General features: G+C 39.4%; 1 protein-coding gene across 1 annotated transcript in view; it reads left to right on the forward strand.

Annotated features, from left to right (window-relative positions):
* The window catches only part of atrnl1b (attractin-like 1b), a 1,024,737-nt gene that overhangs the window by 182,940 nt on the left and 823,408 nt on the right, over nucleotides 1-18,389 (forward strand). Inside the window, exons 8-9 of the mRNA XM_059947922.1 lie at nucleotides 6,171-6,426; nucleotides 11,600-11,783. Coding sequence (XP_059803905.1) covers nucleotides 6,171-6,426; nucleotides 11,600-11,783 — 440 coding nt within the window. The remainder of the gene's footprint in view (nucleotides 1-6,170; nucleotides 6,427-11,599; nucleotides 11,784-18,389) is intronic.

The following is an 18,389-nucleotide window of genomic DNA, read 5'->3' on the forward strand; positions in this document are numbered from 1 at the left end:
GTAAAATGTCAGGATTGACATTCAGAATTGGTATAACAAAAAATAGTTTAAACCTGTGAAGCAGGTCAAAGTAAATGAAGTATTTCATGGATAATTGGCGATTATAATTGATCCTTGGCAGATCCTCCTGAACCATGCTGTATTTTAATTTTTCAGAATTAAACTTACACAAGCACAAAGTTTTTCATTGGAAAAACAAAAGAATCCTGTGGTGAAATTCCCTAATTTGTTCTCATCAAATTATAAGTTTTGAAGATAAGTTACTGGATGTTTCAGATTCAAGATTCAAGATTGTTATATGTCATTTCCAGAGAACAAAGTAAATGTTACTCTGGATCTGATGCTCCTGACAAAGAAACAGAATAATAATAAAAACAGAACAAGACTAAAAAACTCAGTATTAAAAACATAATAAATATGTAGAAACATAGAAAGCCTACAGCACAATACAGGCCCTTTGACCCACAATGCTGTGCCAAACATGTACTTCAGAAATTACTTGGGGTTACCCATAGCCCTCTGTTTTTCTAAGCTCCATGTACCTATCCAGGAGTCTCTTAAAAGACCGTATTGTATCCGCCTTCACCACCGCTGCTGGCAGCCCATTCCATGTACTCAGCACTCTGCATAAAAAAAAACTTAACCCTGACATCTCCCCTGGACCTACTTCCAAGTACCTTAAAACTGTGCCCTCTCATGTTAGCCATTTCAGCCCTGGGAAAAAGCCTCTGACTATCCACATGATCAATGCCTTTCATCATCTTATACACCTCTATCAGGTCACCTCTCATCCTCCATCGCTCCAAGGAGAAAAGGCCAAGTTCACTCAACCTATTCTCATAAGGCATGCTCCCCAATCCAGGCAACATCCTCTGCACCCTTTCTGTGGTTTCCATGTGTGAGGTGACCAGAGCTGAGCGCAGTACTCCCAAGTTGGGTCTGACCAAGGTCCTATAAAGCTGGAACACTACCTCTCAGCTCTTAAACTCAATTCCATGATTGATGAAGGCCAATGCACTGTATGCCTTCTTAACCACACAGTCAACCTGGGCAGCAGCTTTGAGTGTCCTATGGACTCAGACCCCAAGATGCCTCTGATCCTCCACATTGCCAGGAGTCTTACCATTAATACTATATTCTGCCATCATAGTTGACCTACCAAAATAAACCACCACACACTTATCTGGGTTGTAAGATAGCTTATATAGATAAATAGTATGGCCAGAAAGTGACACTAGGCCATGGAGTGTCTGTACATGAAGTGACTGACAGGAAATAATAAAGTAGTAGTGTATGGAATGTGGAGGGGTGAGTTAGTGGCCTTGCTGCTTGGGGAAAGTACAGGCAGTCCCCGGGTTACGAACGAGTTCTGTTCCTGAGTCCGTCTTTAAGTTGGATTTGTACGTAAGTCGGAAAAAGTCCATCCAGTATTATTTAGTGTCAGTTGTCAAACATTTGTCTTAGTATATATTATATATTTTACCTTTCTAGGCATGTAAAACACTTAAGAAACGTGTGTCTTCCAATAATTAAACCACTGAGTTGCTTAGTAATAACTGTAGCTTTCATAGGGGCCGGGCCTTTCACATCCTCCATTAAAATTGTTCCGATCGTTGACCGACTGTAGCCTTACGTTTTTCCAATGACCGATGGTGTTTCACCTCTTTCCAAACGTTTTATTATTTCCACTTTATTTTCAATCACGATCGCTTCCCATCAACGGAACAGAAACACCGCAGGTGGCGGGTCCCGACCTCCGTCGGCTCCCGAGGTCTGCTGGGTCCTAAGGACCACCACACTGAATTCCCCGGGTCCGAAAGTCCACCGCACTGAGACATTGAGACAGGTTAAATGGGACAAGTGGGGGCTGTGCTGGGTTTGGATATTTGATCCTCCACAATATTCCGTGTGGGAATTTAAGCTGGAGGTGGCAGTGTTTTTTTTTTAACGAGGCTGAGTTACAAGCTCAACATCAACCCGGCACGGGAGCGGTCTGTCACTGGATCGAACTCAGGAACCTCCGTGCTCGAGCCTGCGCTGATCTCAGTGCGCCACCAGCAGACCGGAACGGTGGGGGGGGGGGGGGGGTTAATATTGCTAATTACTGCCCCTAAGTGTAACAATGGCATCCTTGCTTAAGCTTCTATAATCACAGAAACTTTGCAATATTTCAGTCTGATTGAAACTTTGCAAAGTTCTCTGATTATAGAATTCTTGTGACAGCTCTTGGTTTATATAAGGTAGAAGCTGAGGTGAGGACAAATATTAAGTACCTGTCAATAATGATGCAGTTGTTTCATTAGAAGATGTGTAGCTGAGGAATGTTTGTTGCAGTAGTTTGATCTTGAATACTGATTCTAGGAACTCATTGTGCTATAAATAAAACTGAAAATGCTGGAAACGCTTAGCAGTTCAAGCAGCATTTGTGAAAATTGAATCAAGAGTTGATGCTGTAAATTGGAATTAGATTTTTAATCTCAGTGTTGGTGGTTTTTCTCTCCACAGTTGCTGTCTGACCTGCAGAATGTTTGTGGCATTTTCTGCTTATACTTCAGATTTCCAGCATCAGTAGTTTGTTTCTGAATCAGCTTTCATGATTAAATAATTTACACTTTGATGGAGGAATGCTTATTTTCGCCAATACCATTATTCTCGCTTCGATTTACTGATTTCTAGTACACTGAATGAATGTAATCTGAAATGGCTTGCTTTGGTTGATGTAAAACAAGCATGAAATAGGTTGCAATCATCATGTGTGTTGTCTGTTTTCGTGCCTTCTGTGCATTGGCAGCATTTTTGCCACTTCCTTAAGCACTTGAATGTTTTTTACAAGGCTACGTTCAACTGAGCATGGATGGAAAGTGTGCAAGGGGGTGCTGGATTTGAACCTGTAACCATTTAAGTCAAGCTCCGGTGTTGATGCCACTACACCTATTGGTTGGCTATTTATGCTGTAACTCAACATAAGTATTGGTAAAAAGAATTGGTATATTTTTGTTGCTAATTATCACCATCAAATGTATAAGGGACAATAATGTTTCTGTTGGTATCAAAAGATTATTGTTTGATTTCTGTAGTTGGTTGTGGGTATGGGATCTTCAGTAAGATTATACTCTATATTATCTTTAAGATATAGTCATAAAGAAGACAAGACAGTGGCTATATTTTATTAGGAGTTTGAAGAGATTTGCTATGTCAACAAATACACGCAAAAGCTTCTATAGTTGTACCATGGAGAGCATTCTGACTGGCTGAATCACTGTCTGGTATGGAGGGGCTACTGTACAACTGCAGAAAGTTGTAAATCTAGTCAGCTCCATCTTGGGCACTACCTTACAAAGTACCCCGGACATCTTTAGGGAACGGTGTCTCAGAAAGGCAGTGCCCGTTACTAAGGACCTCCAGCACCCAGGGCATGCCCTTTTCTCACTGTTACCATCAGGTAGGAGGTACAGAAGCCTGAAGGCACACACTCACCGATTCAGAAACAGTTTCTTCCCCTCTGCCATCTGATTCCTATACGGACTTTGAAGCTTTGGAAACTATCTCACTTTTTAAAATATACAGTATTTCTGTTTTTGCACATTAAAAAAATCTATTCAATATACATAATTAATTTACTTGTTTATTTATTATGTTTTATTTTATTTATTATTATTTTTTTCTCTCTCTGCTAGATTATGTATTGCATTGAACTGCTGCTGCCAAGTTAACAAATTTCACGTCACATGCTGGTGATAATAAACCTGATTCTGATTCTATACTCATGAAAACACATAGGAAGCAACAAGTTTCACCTGCCTTATAGAAATGACATCTTGTATTGAGTCTGGTTCTGTTGTCGTTAGATGGTTTATCCTGTGAATTTGTGAGCTTTACCTTGAGAAACATATTAAATATGATTGGACACACTTCTGTGATGTTTTGGACTTAGAATCATACAGCACAGAAATGGGCCTTTTGGCCCACTGTGCACCTGCTCATCATCTTTTGTACTATTTCAGTTTTTTTCCTCTCCTGCCTTGCTGCTTAAATTAGGCTGCTTATACTATACTAACTCGCACATCTCTGGGATGAAGGAGGAATTGGACATCGCAGTTGAATGTGGGTCACTGCAGGTGTGAGGCAGCAGTCTTAATATCAGTGCCATTATGCCACCTAAGTACTGCAGTTTTCTTTAATTGTCTCAGCTTCTGTATCGTTGTCAGAGCAACTAGATCTATAGTGAAAAATAAACTTCAGTAAAGATACTAAATCAGCCAATTCATTGATTTCATAACTAATTTCATCTTCAGAACTTTACAGTGTAGATTATTACCTATCCAATTCCTTTGTGTTCCGATACCCACATATTTTCTGGGAGAAAATTGCTTCTGCTCTTTGTTCATTTTCACCTCCAGAGCATAATGCTGGGAACACAAAATCTACCTTAGATATGATGCTCCCAAACAAGCAATTGTGCCATTAGAATTATCATGTCTTCCTGGAAGTGGGGAACTGTTCTACTGCTCTGGTGGACTGGGTGAATGAGTTCTACGGTGAGGTCCAATGGCCAGGAAGACGGTTTTGCAACGCTCCATGGAAAGTGAAGGGCATGATGAGACACAAAGGACGTCATGGTCATCATCTGCAATGAAGGAAGACCTGAGTTGTGATGACTACTCATACCATTGGACCCAGACTTATGAGATTGTGTGAGTGGAATAGCCCTACGTCCATGGCTTTTCCACTTTTAAAAACTTTCATGTTCAGGTTTCCTGTTATTGTCGAATATGATGGACAACCACCGTGATTACAGTTCATTTGAAATATCTTGGCAAGCATCACATTTCCCCCTATTATCAGGTTTTTAATAAATTCTTGAATTCATTGTTTGTTCCCAATTCTTGTATCATACCTCTCCAAGTCTCTGTAATTGGTCCTTGTCATCTAAATTGTGACCAGATCACTGATGTTTCCCATATTTAGTGAGCTAGATACATGACTTGCACGTTGATTTCCCATCACGTAAGATGATGGCTCTGACTTGCAGTATGTAAAATATTACATATTCTTTCTTTGTAATATACAGTACATAACCTTTCAATATGACAGTATTTTCGCTGAAGTTATAATTATTCTCTTTAAAACTGAAAGTTTACCTTATGTACTCTGCTTTTTTTTGCCTTTTATGAAATTGTTTATGCACTAAATAAGTAACATATTAGGTAGAATACTGTATTATTACAAATGCAACCATCCACACAATGATATGGAGTTGCCGGTGATGCTATAATGTAAGGACAGTCTCCCGAGCACAGGAAATTAATCTCTGGTTGTGCTGCATGAGGCAGAACTCTCAGATGGCTGTCTTGCCTGGTTGAATTTGGTGAACTTTGAGATTGCAAGTTGCTGTGTAGAGCATAAAACCTGTGAACTTGAATAAGAACTTGGAGACCATATAGTATGTTTGTCTTCTGATTGGAAATGATGCATACTGTTGCTTAAACTTCAACTTGAATACCATTTTATAAAAATCTCTACTTCAAATAAATGTAAAATTACAGAATATTTAATGTGATATAACACATATACAACATAATAAAAAGCCATTCTTTGATTATATTTTCTTTGGATTGGAGACAAAAACCATTAATCTGATGTATTCTTTTAGTTTTGGCTTTTGGTTCATTCTTCAGATGTGGCAAATTAAGGTTAAAGCAATTTAAACAAGGTTTGGAAAGAGGTTGAAGTCAATGATTTAAATAACATACAAAATGGTAGAGGAACTCAGCAGATCAGGTAGCATCTATGGGAAAGAATAAACAGTTGACGTTCGTCAGTCCAGTCCTGATGAAGGGTCTCAGCCCAAAATGTTGACTCTTTTCCATAGATGCTGCATGTCCTGCTGAGTTCTCCAGCATTTTGTGTGTGTTGCTTTGGATCTCCAGCATCTGCAAGTTTTCTCATGTTTGTGTTTGTATGAAGGCAGTTCATTATTTTCAGTCAGTGGCTGCACTGATTTTGTTCTTTTACAGTCAATCAAATGAACATGGCAGCATATACTTCTCTTGTTTGTCAATGATTTAAATGTCCTCTTGTGATTTGTCTATCTTACTCTTTACAAAGTAGTCACACCTAGACAAGGTTTACTGGTATTCCCATTAATTTGTGTCATTTCTTCCTTCTAGGATGATATTTATATGTATGGTGGGAAAATTGATATGGATAATGGAAATATTACAAATGAGCTATGGGTCTTCAACATTCCTACTCTGTCATGGACAAGAAGAACACCAACAGTTCTAGCTCATGGCCAACAGTATGATTTGGAAGGACATTCAGCACACATTATTGAAATGGATAGTGGGGATGTCATCATGATCATTATTTTTGGATATTCTGCACTTTATGGTTATATAAACAGTATTCAAGAATACAATATAAGTAAGTAATTTGTACGTGCTTTGATTTTCTCATATTAAGCAGAACAGTCTCATGGGTACTTAAAATGAAGAATAGAAATTAAAAGGCTGTCTAAAGAATCCAATGACAGACCTAACTAAAGCATATTTATTGCAATTCATGTTCTGTTTGACCTCTATAATTTTAGCTCATTATACAAAGAAGCACTATTAAATGACATGTTTAATTTTTTTTAGTCTTAAGTTAATTCTGTTAATTCTTGCAAAGGGCTTTCATGATATGTGCAAATTCCCCAGATGCTTGCTTTCTCTGTCCTTTCCATTTATGCCAATGGATAGATCATCAGGTACAATGTCATTCCAAGCAATAAGAGCATTTACATACAAAATTATGGATAAAATAAAATCTGTTGATAAAAGCATCACTAGTACATTTGTAGAACACTGTTGGCAATCCATGAGTCTGACAGATCCGGTCATGAAAGCTGGAAATTTATTGACCTGCATTAAAATCTTTGAAAATTATACTTAAAACTTTTTGACAAGAATTTGTGAAGGTGAAGTAGCTTGATTGGAAGCAGGCTGAGTAATTTTAGCAAGTTGAATTGCATCTTCAGCGTAACAGAATTTTAGTTATGCAATATATATGTGCTTTATCATCCAGATGAGGAAGTTCATAAATTTCTTTCGACCATAAGACAAAGGAGCAGAATTAGGCCATTTGGTCCATCGAGTCTTCTCTGCCATTCAATCATGACTGATCCTTTTCTCCCCTCCTCAGCCTCACTCCCCGTAACCTTTGATGTGTCTAATCAAGAACCTATCAAGCTCTGCATTAAATACGCCCAATGACCTGGCCTCCACGGCTGCCTGTGGTAATAAATTTCACAAATTCACCACCCTCTGACTAAAGAAAGCTCTGTTTTAAATGGATGCCCCTCTATCCTGAGGCTGTGCCTTTTTGTCCTAGACTCTCCCACCATGGGAAACTCCTTTCCACGTCTACTCTGTCTAGGCCTTTCAACATTCAAAAGGATTCAATGAGATCCCCCCTCGTCCTTCTAAATTCCAGCAAGTACAGTCCCTGAGCTATCAATAATAATCCTTTCATTCCCAGAATCATCCTTGTGAACCCTCTGCAATACCAGCACATCTTTTCTAAGATGAGGGGCCCAAAACTGTTCACAATACTCAAGGTAAGGCCTCATCAGTGCCTTGTAAAACCTCAGCATCACATCCCTGTTCTTGTATTCTAGACGTTACCATCAGGTAGGAGGTACAGAAGCCTGAAGGCAATCCCTCAGCGATTTAGGAACAGCTTCTTCCCCTCTGCCATCTGATTCCTAAATGGACTTTGAACCATTGGACACTACCTTACTTCTTTTAATATACAGTATTTCTGTTTTTTGCACTTTTTAAAATCTATTCAATATATGTATACTGTAATTGATTGATTTATTATTATTATTTTTGTTTTATTTATTATTTTTTTCTCTTCTATGTTATGTATTTCATTGAACTGCTGCTGCTAAGTTAACAAATTTCACATCACATGCTGGGGATAATAAACCTGATTCTGATTCTGGTCTTGAAATGAATGCTTTTGCTGTGCGAATGAAATTGCTGGAGAGAGTTACTTGTAGATACAAAACAGCTTATTTATTCAGAAAAACAAGGTACAGCAGGCATCATATGGAGATGCTTTCTGAGAAAAGGTCTGCTGGTTCAAAGTGGGGCTTGTTAATTATTTGTTAAACACAAAGGACAATTCCATTATTACGAAGTATAGACAATGCTTTCTTTTGAAGCTACAAACTAACTTTACATCTTTTGATTCGCCTCCATCCCACAGACGCCAGCAGCGTTTGGACTGGGATCCACAGCTTGTAGGAATGCTTTGTCCCAAACTGAATCCACAATACATTATCAAGGAATAGAAGAGTGGTAGCCAAAGCCATTTGCGAAAATGTATAGAGTGGACAGCCAGTGCCTGTTCCCCAGGGCACCAATACTCAATACAAGAGGACATGGCTTTAAGATGAGGGGTGGGAAGTTCAAGGGGGATAGAACCATAGAGCCATAGAACATTACAGCACAGAAGCAGAACTTTTTGCCCTTCTTGGCTGTGCTGAATCTTTTTTCTGCCTAGACCCACTGACCTGCACCTGGCCCATATTCCTCCGTACACCTCTTATCCAGGTACCTGTCCAAGTTTTTCTTAAATCTTAAAAGTGAGCCTGCATTTACCACTTCATCTGGCAGCTCATTCCACACTCCCACCACTCTCTGTGTGAAGAAGCCCCCCTAATGTTCCCTTTAAACTTTTCCCCCTTCACCCTTAACCCATGTCCTCTGGTTCTTTTCTCCCCTAGCCTCAGTGGAAAAAGCCTGCTTGCATTCACTCCATCTGTACCCATCATAATTTTATATACCTGTATCAAGTCTCCCCTCATTCTTCTATGCTCCAGGGAATAAAGTCCTAACCTATTCAACCTTTGTCTGTTACTCAGTTTCTCAAGTCCTGACAACATCCTTGTAAACCTTCTCTGTACTCTTTCAACCTTTATTAATATCCTTCCTGAAATTCGGTGACCAAAACTGCACACAATATTAGAGGATATTAGAGGAAGGTTTTTTACACAGAGAGTGATTGGTGCGTGGAATGCACTGTCTGAGTTAGTAGTGGAGGCAGATACACTATTGAAATTTAAGAGACTACTAGACAGGTATATGGAGGAATTTAAGGTAAGGGCTTATATGCGAGGCAGGGTTTATGGGTCAGCACAACATTGTGGGCCGAAGGGCCTGTACTGTGCTGTACTATTCTATGTTCTAAATGTAAATGACCTAAACCCAAAAATCACTCTAACAAATGCTAAATATTGCATTTGCCTCCCTTACCACAGACTCAACCTGTATGTTAACCTTTAGGGTGTTCTGCACAAGGACTCCCAAGTTCCCTTGCATATCTGATTTTTGGATTTTCTCCCTGTTTAGAGAATAGAACATATTTATTTCTACTACCATGCATTTTTCAACATTGTATTTTATTTGCCACTTTCTTGCCCATTCTCTTATTCAGTCTGTCCTTCTGCATCCTACTTGTTCCCTCAACGTTACCTCTCAATCCACTAATCTTCATATCGTCTGCAAACTTGGCAACAAAGACTTCTATTCCAACAACTAAATCATTGATATACAGCATAGAAAGAAGCAGTCCCAAAACCGACCCCTGCTGAACACCACTAGTCACTGACAACCAACCAGAAACGGATCCTTTTCTTACCATTTGCTGCCTCCTAGCAATCAGCCAATGCTCTAACTGTGCTATTAACTTGGTAAACAGCCTCATGTATGGTCCCTTGTCAATGGCCTTCTGAAAGTCCAAATATACAACATCCACTGCAAACCCCCTTTGTCTATCCTACGTGTAATCTTCTCAAAGAATTCCAACAGGTTCATCAGGCAAAATTTTCCCTTAACGAAGCCATGCTGGTTTTGTCTTATCTTATGCTGTATCACTAAGTACTCTATAAGCTCATCCTTAACAATCGACTCCAACATCTTCCCAACCACTGAGGTCAGGCTGACTGGTCTATAAATTACTTTCTGCTGCCTTCCTCCTTTCTTAAAGAGTGGAGTGACATTTGCAATTTTCCAATCCTCTGGCACCATGTTTGAAAGATCATTACTAATGCCTCTGCAATCTCTACCGCTGCTACTTTCAGAACCTGGGGTGGCCAGTAAACTTGTATATCCAACATCATATGCCTAACTCCAGTACAAACCAGCTATAAGGAAGTAGTTGCATTTCAGTTTAATATTGATTACAGTCACTTAATTTAGTTCTTGAAAATAAGAAGTTAACCTAAATCACGCAACACTATAAAACATACTCATCAACCTAAAGGTATTGGAGTCTGATGTCTGAAGCACAGTGAAAGGACTGATATTACCCAGATGAATTGTTCCCTGTTTGAATTCTTCATCCATAAATGAAACTAGTTGTCTGAATTGGGTAATAACATTGTTAGATCTGATCTAGGATGAGGGAAATCTATTTGGTGTAATTGTCTGCTGTTCATTTTTGAACCTCAGATATTGGACTGTGAGTTGAACTGTTTCCTTGTCAACTTCTTAAATTGTTACTGTATATTTTGTTCTGCATTTTCTGACCTGCTTTATAGTATGTTTCTGTACATGACCAAACCGGAACGTTTGTAAATTATGCAGATTAGCTACTTTACTAATATTTGAAACTGTGGATTCTGTTAGTGTGCTTTGATTGATGGAACACAGATTTTTTAGCACATTTTATTAACGTAAAATCATTACTTTTATTTATTGTGCATTGGTTTTATTCTACAGAAATATCTAGTGTTTTTTCCAATTGTATTTATGATTTAGGAGGATAGGTTTAATTTCCAGTTAAACAGCTACATGAATTAGTGGAACTTAATTATTGTTTTCTGATTCAAAGTATTCTGTTTACATTTAGGCTGATGCTTGTATTCTGTTTAGAATTATACATTGTTGTGTCTTACTCATACTAATGCATTCCTGTAAAAAAAAGAAAAACTTTAAAGAAAATTGAAATAGACCAGATTGCCTTAGAAATGTGTAATGTATCCTTTATTTATGATTAGGGTATTATATTTGTACTTTATTTTGTTAAAAGAGATCATTGGGGTTCATATTTATTCTGTTAAGTAACATAGACAAAGAACCATAGAAAACCTACAGCACAATACAGGACCTTCAGCCCACAATGCTGTGCCGAACATACAGTTACTTTAGAAATTACCCAGAGTTACCCATAACTTGGAATGAGAGTTTAATATAAATTAAAGTTTAAAAAGTCATTCTAATTTTGGTATTAACATGAGCAGAAATGGTAGCTGCAGGTTCATTTGCCTGAGAGAGGTATGGAGGGCTATGGTCTGGGTGTAGGTAGATGGGATTAGGCAGGAAGTCAGACCAACATGTATTAGATAGCCAAAGAGCCTGTATCTGTGGTGTAGTGATTTATGACCTGTGGCTAGGAACTCACTGGTAATCATTGGGAAGGAGTCATCCTTAAAACATTATACAGAAACAGATTTATGCTTAGTAGCATATTATATTTTTGTGTATAGAACACTCTGGAAAACACGAAGTTTGATGATCTTCTAAAGTTCATTTTGCTTCCTGTGCAGAGACCAACACATGGTTAGTGACTGAGACGAAAGGTGCAATAGTTCAGGGTGGATATGGACACAGCAGTGTGTACAGTGCAGCTACAAAGTCAATTTATGTACATGGAGGATACAAAGCATTTAGAAGCAACGAGTATGGCTTGGTGGATGACCTCTACAGATACACTGTAAACAGCCGCACCTGGTAAGTGGAATGGGTATGCTCCTGTTGTGTTCATTTTGATTGCAGAAACATTCTGTGTAATTGACTTGAAATTGAAGTAATTAAATTGTGTTGGGGATTTTAATGGAACTGAAACAGCTATTTCACTTTGTTCTCTGTACCTTGCTATGCCAGAGGAAAAAATAGAAAATACATTGCTTATTGAAACATTTTAGGCATTTTTCAGTAAGAAGCTGCTTTTAGTTAAGTTTTTTGCCCACAGATATTAAAGCTGGTTTTATTTAAGTAGTTTGAGAGTTTTCTCAGATGTACAATAAGAACGATAGTCTGCTTCAAAAACTACAAGTATGGTTAATGTATCAATAAACAATAGATAATAGACAATAGGTGCAGAAATAGACCATTCGGCCCTTCGAGCCTGCACCACCATTTTGAGATCATGGCTGATCAATTACTATCAATACCTGGTTCCTGCCTTGTCCCCATATCCCTTGATTCCCCTATCCACAAGATACCTATCTGGCTCCTTCTTGAAAGCATCCAGAGAATTGGCCTCCACTACCTTCCGAGGCAGTGCATTCCACACCTCCACAACTCTCTGGGAGAAGAAGTTTTTCCTTAACTCTGTCCTAAATGACCTACCCCTTATTCTCAAACCTTGCCCTCTGGTACTGGACTCTCCCAGCATCTGGAACATATTTCCTGCCTCTATCTTGTCCAATCCCTTAATAATCTTATGTGTTTCAATCAGTCCCCTCTCAATCTCCTTAATTCCAGCATGTACAAGCCCAGTCTCTCTAACCTCTCTGCGTAAGACAGTCCAGACATCCCAGGAATTAACCTCGTGAATCTATGCTGCACTTCCTCTACAGCCAGGATGTCCTTCCTTAACCCTGGAGACCAAAACTGTACACAGTACTCCAGGTGTGGTCTCACCAGCGCTCTGTACAAATGCAAGAGGATTTCCTTGCTCTTGTACTCAATTCCCTTTGTAATAAAGGCCAACATTCCATTAGCCTTCTTCCCTGCCTGCTGCACTTGCTCATTCACCTTCAGTGACTCCTAGTGACAGTGAACAAAGAATCCGAGATCTCTTTGTATTTCTCCCTTACCCAACTCTACACCGTTCAGATAATAATCTGCCTTCCTGTTCTTACTCCCAAAGTGGATAACCTCACACTTATTCACATTAAACGCCATCTGCCAATTATCTGCCCACTCACCCAGCCTATCCAAGTCAATCCAATTCTCCTAACATCCTCATCACATGTCACACTGCCACCCAGCTTAGTATCATCAGCAAATATGCTGATGTTATTTTCTATGCCTTCATCCAAATGGTTAACGTAAATGGTAAACAGCTGTGGTCCCAATACCGAGCCCTGTGGCGCCCCACTCGTCATCACCTGCCATTCCGAGAAACACCCATTCACCGCTACCCTTTGCTTTCTATCTGCCAACCAGTTTTCTATCCATGTCAATGCCTTCCCCCCGATGCTGTGAGCTTTGATTTTACCCACCAATCTTCTATGTGGGACCTTATCAAATGCCTTCTGAGAATCGAGGTACACTACATCCACTGGATCTCCGCCATCTAACTTCCTGGTTACATCCTCGAAAAACTCCAACAGATTAGTCAAGCATGATTTACCCTTGGTAAATCCATGCTGGCTCGGCCCAATCCTATCACTGCTATCTAGATATGCCACTATTTCATCCTTAAAAATGGACTCTAGCATCTTTCCACCATCGATGTCAGGCTGACAGTTCTCTGTTTTCTCCCTCCCTCCTTTCTGAAAAAGTGGGATAACATTAGCCATTCTCCAATCCTCAGGAACTGATCCTGAATCTAAGGGACATTGGAAAATGATTACCAATGCATCCGCAATTTCCAGGGCCACCTCCTTTAGTACCCTAGGATGCAGACCATCTGGACCTGGGGATTTGTCAGCCTTCAGTCCCATCAGTCTTCTCATCACCGTTTCCTTCCGAAAGTCAATCTGTTTCATTTCCTCTGTTACCCTATGTCTTGGCCCATCCATGCATCTGGGAGATTGCTTGTGTCTTCCTTAGTGAAAACAGATCTAAAGTACTCATTAAATTCTTCTGCCATTTCTCTGTTTCCCATAATAATTTCACCCAATTCATTCTTCAAGGGCCCGACATTGTTCTTAACTATCTTCTTTCTCTTCACATACCTAAAAAAAGCTTTTCCTATCTTCCTTTATATTCCTGGCTAGCTTGCGTTCGTACCTCACTTTTTCTCCCTGTATTGTCTTTTTAGTTAAGTTCTGTTGTTCCTTAAGAACTTCCCTATCATCTGTCCTCCCACTCACCTTAGCTCTGTCATATTTCCTTTTTTTAAATGCTATGCAATCTCTGACTTCCTTTGTCAACCACTGTGGCCCCTTTCCCCCCTTTGAATCCTTCTCTGGGGGATGAACTGATTTTGCACCTTGTGCATTATTCCCAAGAATACCTGCCATTGCTGTTCCACTGTCTTTTCTGCTAGGCTATCCGTCCAGTCAACTTTGGCCAGCTCCTCCCTCATGGCTCTGTAGTTTCCCCTGTTCATCTGCAACACTGACACCTCCGAGCTGCCCTTATCCTTCTCAAATTGCAGATAAAAGCTTATCATATTGTGATCACTTCCTCCTAAAGGCTCCTTTACTGCAAGATCGCTTATCAAATCCTGTTCATTACATAACACTAAATCCAGAATAGTCTTGTCCCTGGTCGGCTCTCGTACAAGCTGTTCCAAGAATGCATCCCGTAGGCACTCAACAAACTCACTATCCTGTGGTCCAGCACCAACCTGATTCTCCCAGTTCACCTGCATGTTGAAATCCCCCATAACTACTGCGACATTACCTTTGCCACATGCCAATGTTAACTCCCTATTCAACTTGCACCCAATATCCATGCTACTGTTTTCCATCCTGGAAAATATCCCACTTTTTAATTCTCTATTTGTTTATCTGCCTGATCCTGCTGATAAGTATGTTAAAATAATAGAATTCCTGTGATTTTTCTGAATACATTTAAATTTGGAAAAAGGCCCATTGTGAGTTTGATTTGAATAAGTTGGTAGATTAATTGGCTATTGTAATTTTGTTTTTTTGGATGATAGGAATAATGAGAGAGCTGTGTTTGTTGGTTTGAGCTGGCAGGTGTGAGGGAACAGGCGACAACAGAAAACAGCATCTATCATCAAGGACGCCTACCATCCAGGCCATTCTCTTCTTACTGCTGCCATTGCGAAGGAGGCACAGGAGCCTCATCACCAAAGTTCAAGAGCAGTTATCATCCCTCAACGATCAAGCTCCTGAACTTGCGTGGATAACTTCACTCACCTCTACTCTGAAGTGATTTAACAAACAATGGACTCACTTTCAAGGATTCTACAGCTCATGTTCTCAGTATTTATTTATTTGTTTGTTTACTATTGCTGTTATTATTTATGATTTTTGTTTTTGCACATTGTTGTGTGTTGGTCTTTGTGTATAGTTTTACATTGATTCTATTGTGTTTTCTTGTTCTACTGTGAATCCTTGCAAAAAATGAATCTCTATAGTATTTGGTGACATATACATACTTTGGGAATAAATTTACTTTGAACTTTGTAACTTTGTACAGTGAAGTATGGACTGATGGAAATGCTGTGAGAGTTGGCATAGACTTGGGTGAAAATAGTTTCCCCATCATGCTTTAGGAAAATATAAAATGGATTAAAAGGAACTAAGGTGTATTACTGAAAGTCTAGAATTCCTGTACAACTTGAATATAATAAAACTAACGATGTTCTCGAGAAGGCCTTGCTGAGTATATTTAAAGCAGAGATTGATAAGTTCTTGGTTAACCATGGTGTCAAAGGAGAATTGGAGAATCGGGTTGAGAGGGGGTAATAAATTAGCCATGATGAAGTAGCGGAGCAGACTCGATGGCCAAGTGGCCTACTTCTGCTGTTATGTCTTATGGTCTTACTCGAAAAATCTGAAAGAACTGATTTTCTGCAACTCGAGTACTATGTACAGTTCTGGTTATTGTGTTAAGGGAAGAATGTGATAACACTTAAGTGATGCAGAGTAGATACCAGGATGTTGCCAGGTCTGGAGAATGCTGCTTATAACACGAGGTTGTCTTGGCTGGGACTCATTTTGGAAATGAAAGACTGAGGAGAGCTTTAATCAGAATATATAAAATAATAAGCTCAGAAGATGAATAGGAAAACTCACAGCTGTCAAAGTTCAAGTTCAAAGCAAATTTATTAACAAAGTACATATATGTCACCATGTACAACCCTGAGATTCATTTCCTTGTGGGCATATACAGTAAATCCAAGAAACACAATAAAATCAATGAAAGACTGCACCCAACAAGATGGACAAACAACTAAAAGATAACGAACTGTGCAAATGCAAAAGGGGAATAAAGCAATAAATATTGAGAACATTAGATGAAAAATCCTTGAAAATGAGTCTATAGGTTGTGGGAACAGTTCAGTGATGGAATGAGTGAAGTTAATCCTTCTGGTTCAAGACCCTGATGGTTCAGGGGTAGTAGCCATCCCTGAACCAGGTGGTGTGAGCCCTGAAGCTCCTGTACCACCTTCCTGAGGGCAGCACTGAGAAGAGAGCATGCTCTGTGTCGTGGAGGTCAGAGAGGTCGGAACATGTGTATATTAGATTAGATTAGATTAGATAGATTAGATTCAACTTTATTGTCATTGTGCCGAGTACAGATACAAAGCCAAATGAAATGCAGTAGCATCTAACCAGAAATGCAAAGAATAGTGTTATTTACAAAATAACTGTGAATAAAAAGTAACTGTTATAGCACACTAATATAAAAGTACTGAGATAGTACAATATGGGTGCAATACTCCTTAGCGCTGTGATGTGAGGTTCAGCAGGGTCACAGCCTCAGGGAAGAAGCTCTTCCTGTGCCTGCTGGTGCGGGAGCGGAGGCTCCTGTAGCACCTACTGGATGGGAGTCCATGGTTAGGGTGAGATGCATTTTACCCTGCCCATATTAATGCTTTTTGCCCTGCCCATATGGAAGATGTTCTCAATGGTGGCAATTGGGTGCTGATAATCCGCTGGGCAGTTTTCACCACACGCTGGTTTATAACAAATTTACAACAAGTGCTAGAAGGATTATAGGAGAATTAAAGAAAGAAGTTCATTGTTTGGAAAATAGTGATGTTTGGAATGCTGTACCTGGAAGTTTTATTCTCATTTTAATAAATGCCGGAATGAGCATTTGTAGTTCCATAACCTACGGATAGTTCTTCAGTTGGCCTGGTGTGAAGTGCAAAGAAGTCTCTTTATTGGTATCCTTTGACAATTGAAGATTAAGATTAGCTTTATTGCATTGTATATTGAAACATATGGTTAAATACATCACTTGAGTCAAATCAAATCAAAGAGAATTGTGCGGGGCATTCTGCAAGTGCTGCCGTGTTTCTGGTGCCAACGTAACATGCCTCCAATTCACCAATCGTAGCCTGCACTCCTTTGGAATATGGGAAGAAATTGGAGCATCCGGAGGAAACCCATGGGGTTATGGGGAGAATGCACAAGCTCCTTTCAGACCGTGGCAGGAATTAATCTTGTTGTTTGCATTGTAAAGTGTTGCATTAGCCACTACGCTACTGTGGTTTTAGACCTTAAGATGTGGGGACATAATTAGGCTCCATTTTCCATGCTTTTTCAGCAGGGGTTACACATATTGTCCTCTGCTTTCCCCAGCCCTTTGTTTGCCTTCCCCTTCCTCTGTTATCCCACCCCTTTTCTTCACTCACCCCCCTTTTCTCCCTCCCTGCCTAACTTTTGTCTGCCACACTTGCCCTTAGCACTTGCATTGTTTTTACAGTTGATGTTTGGAGTTAATGATGTATCTCAGCTAGCATTTTCTTCGTTCAATTTAATATTTCCCCTGGGCCATAAGTAGTTATAGGTGTAGCTCATTTTAAGTGTTATAAATGAATGTTTATTTTGATGTAAAACTTTCATTTTGAGTCCCACTAATGTAATAGTTTGGCATTGTTGACAGCAAGTTGCAGAAGAACATGACCCCTTACTGTCAGTAGAATGTGTGAATATAAATAAAATTCCTTCAAAGATTATTACAACAATGTCTAGTTTTACAAGTATGTTGTATTAAATTATTAACTTGAGTGTGTTGTTTAAAACTTGGATAAGTACTAGAGTAATTACTCTCACTGGGACTTTGCTCTTTTGGAGATATAAAAGGAAATAATTGGGAAGAGGTGGAGCTTATTTAAAATCTTCCTATCATAATTGTATCAGATATTGTTGGAAATCCATGGGCATTAGAGATGAACAAAAAATCTCTCACAAGCATACCTTTTCCTTGGCACAGAGTATTTATTTGAGCACTTTGCAGTTCCACTGAGTATATGCTAGTTAATCTCATCGACACAATTAACCAGTGAAGACTATTCTACAATGTGCTGGAAAAATTGAGAAGTTATGGAAGCAGTTAGTGTAACACTATCATAGCACCTGCAAGCCGGGTTCAATACTGCCACTTGTATAAGGAATATTACATTTTCTCCATGACCACAGGGAGTCATGACTCCCAGGCACAGGCACCGCATGACTC

Source organism: Hypanus sabinus, chromosome 22 (assembly GCF_030144855.1).
Source record: "Hypanus sabinus isolate sHypSab1 chromosome 22, sHypSab1.hap1, whole genome shotgun sequence".
NCBI lineage: Eukaryota > Metazoa > Chordata > Chondrichthyes > Myliobatiformes > Dasyatidae > Hypanus > Hypanus sabinus.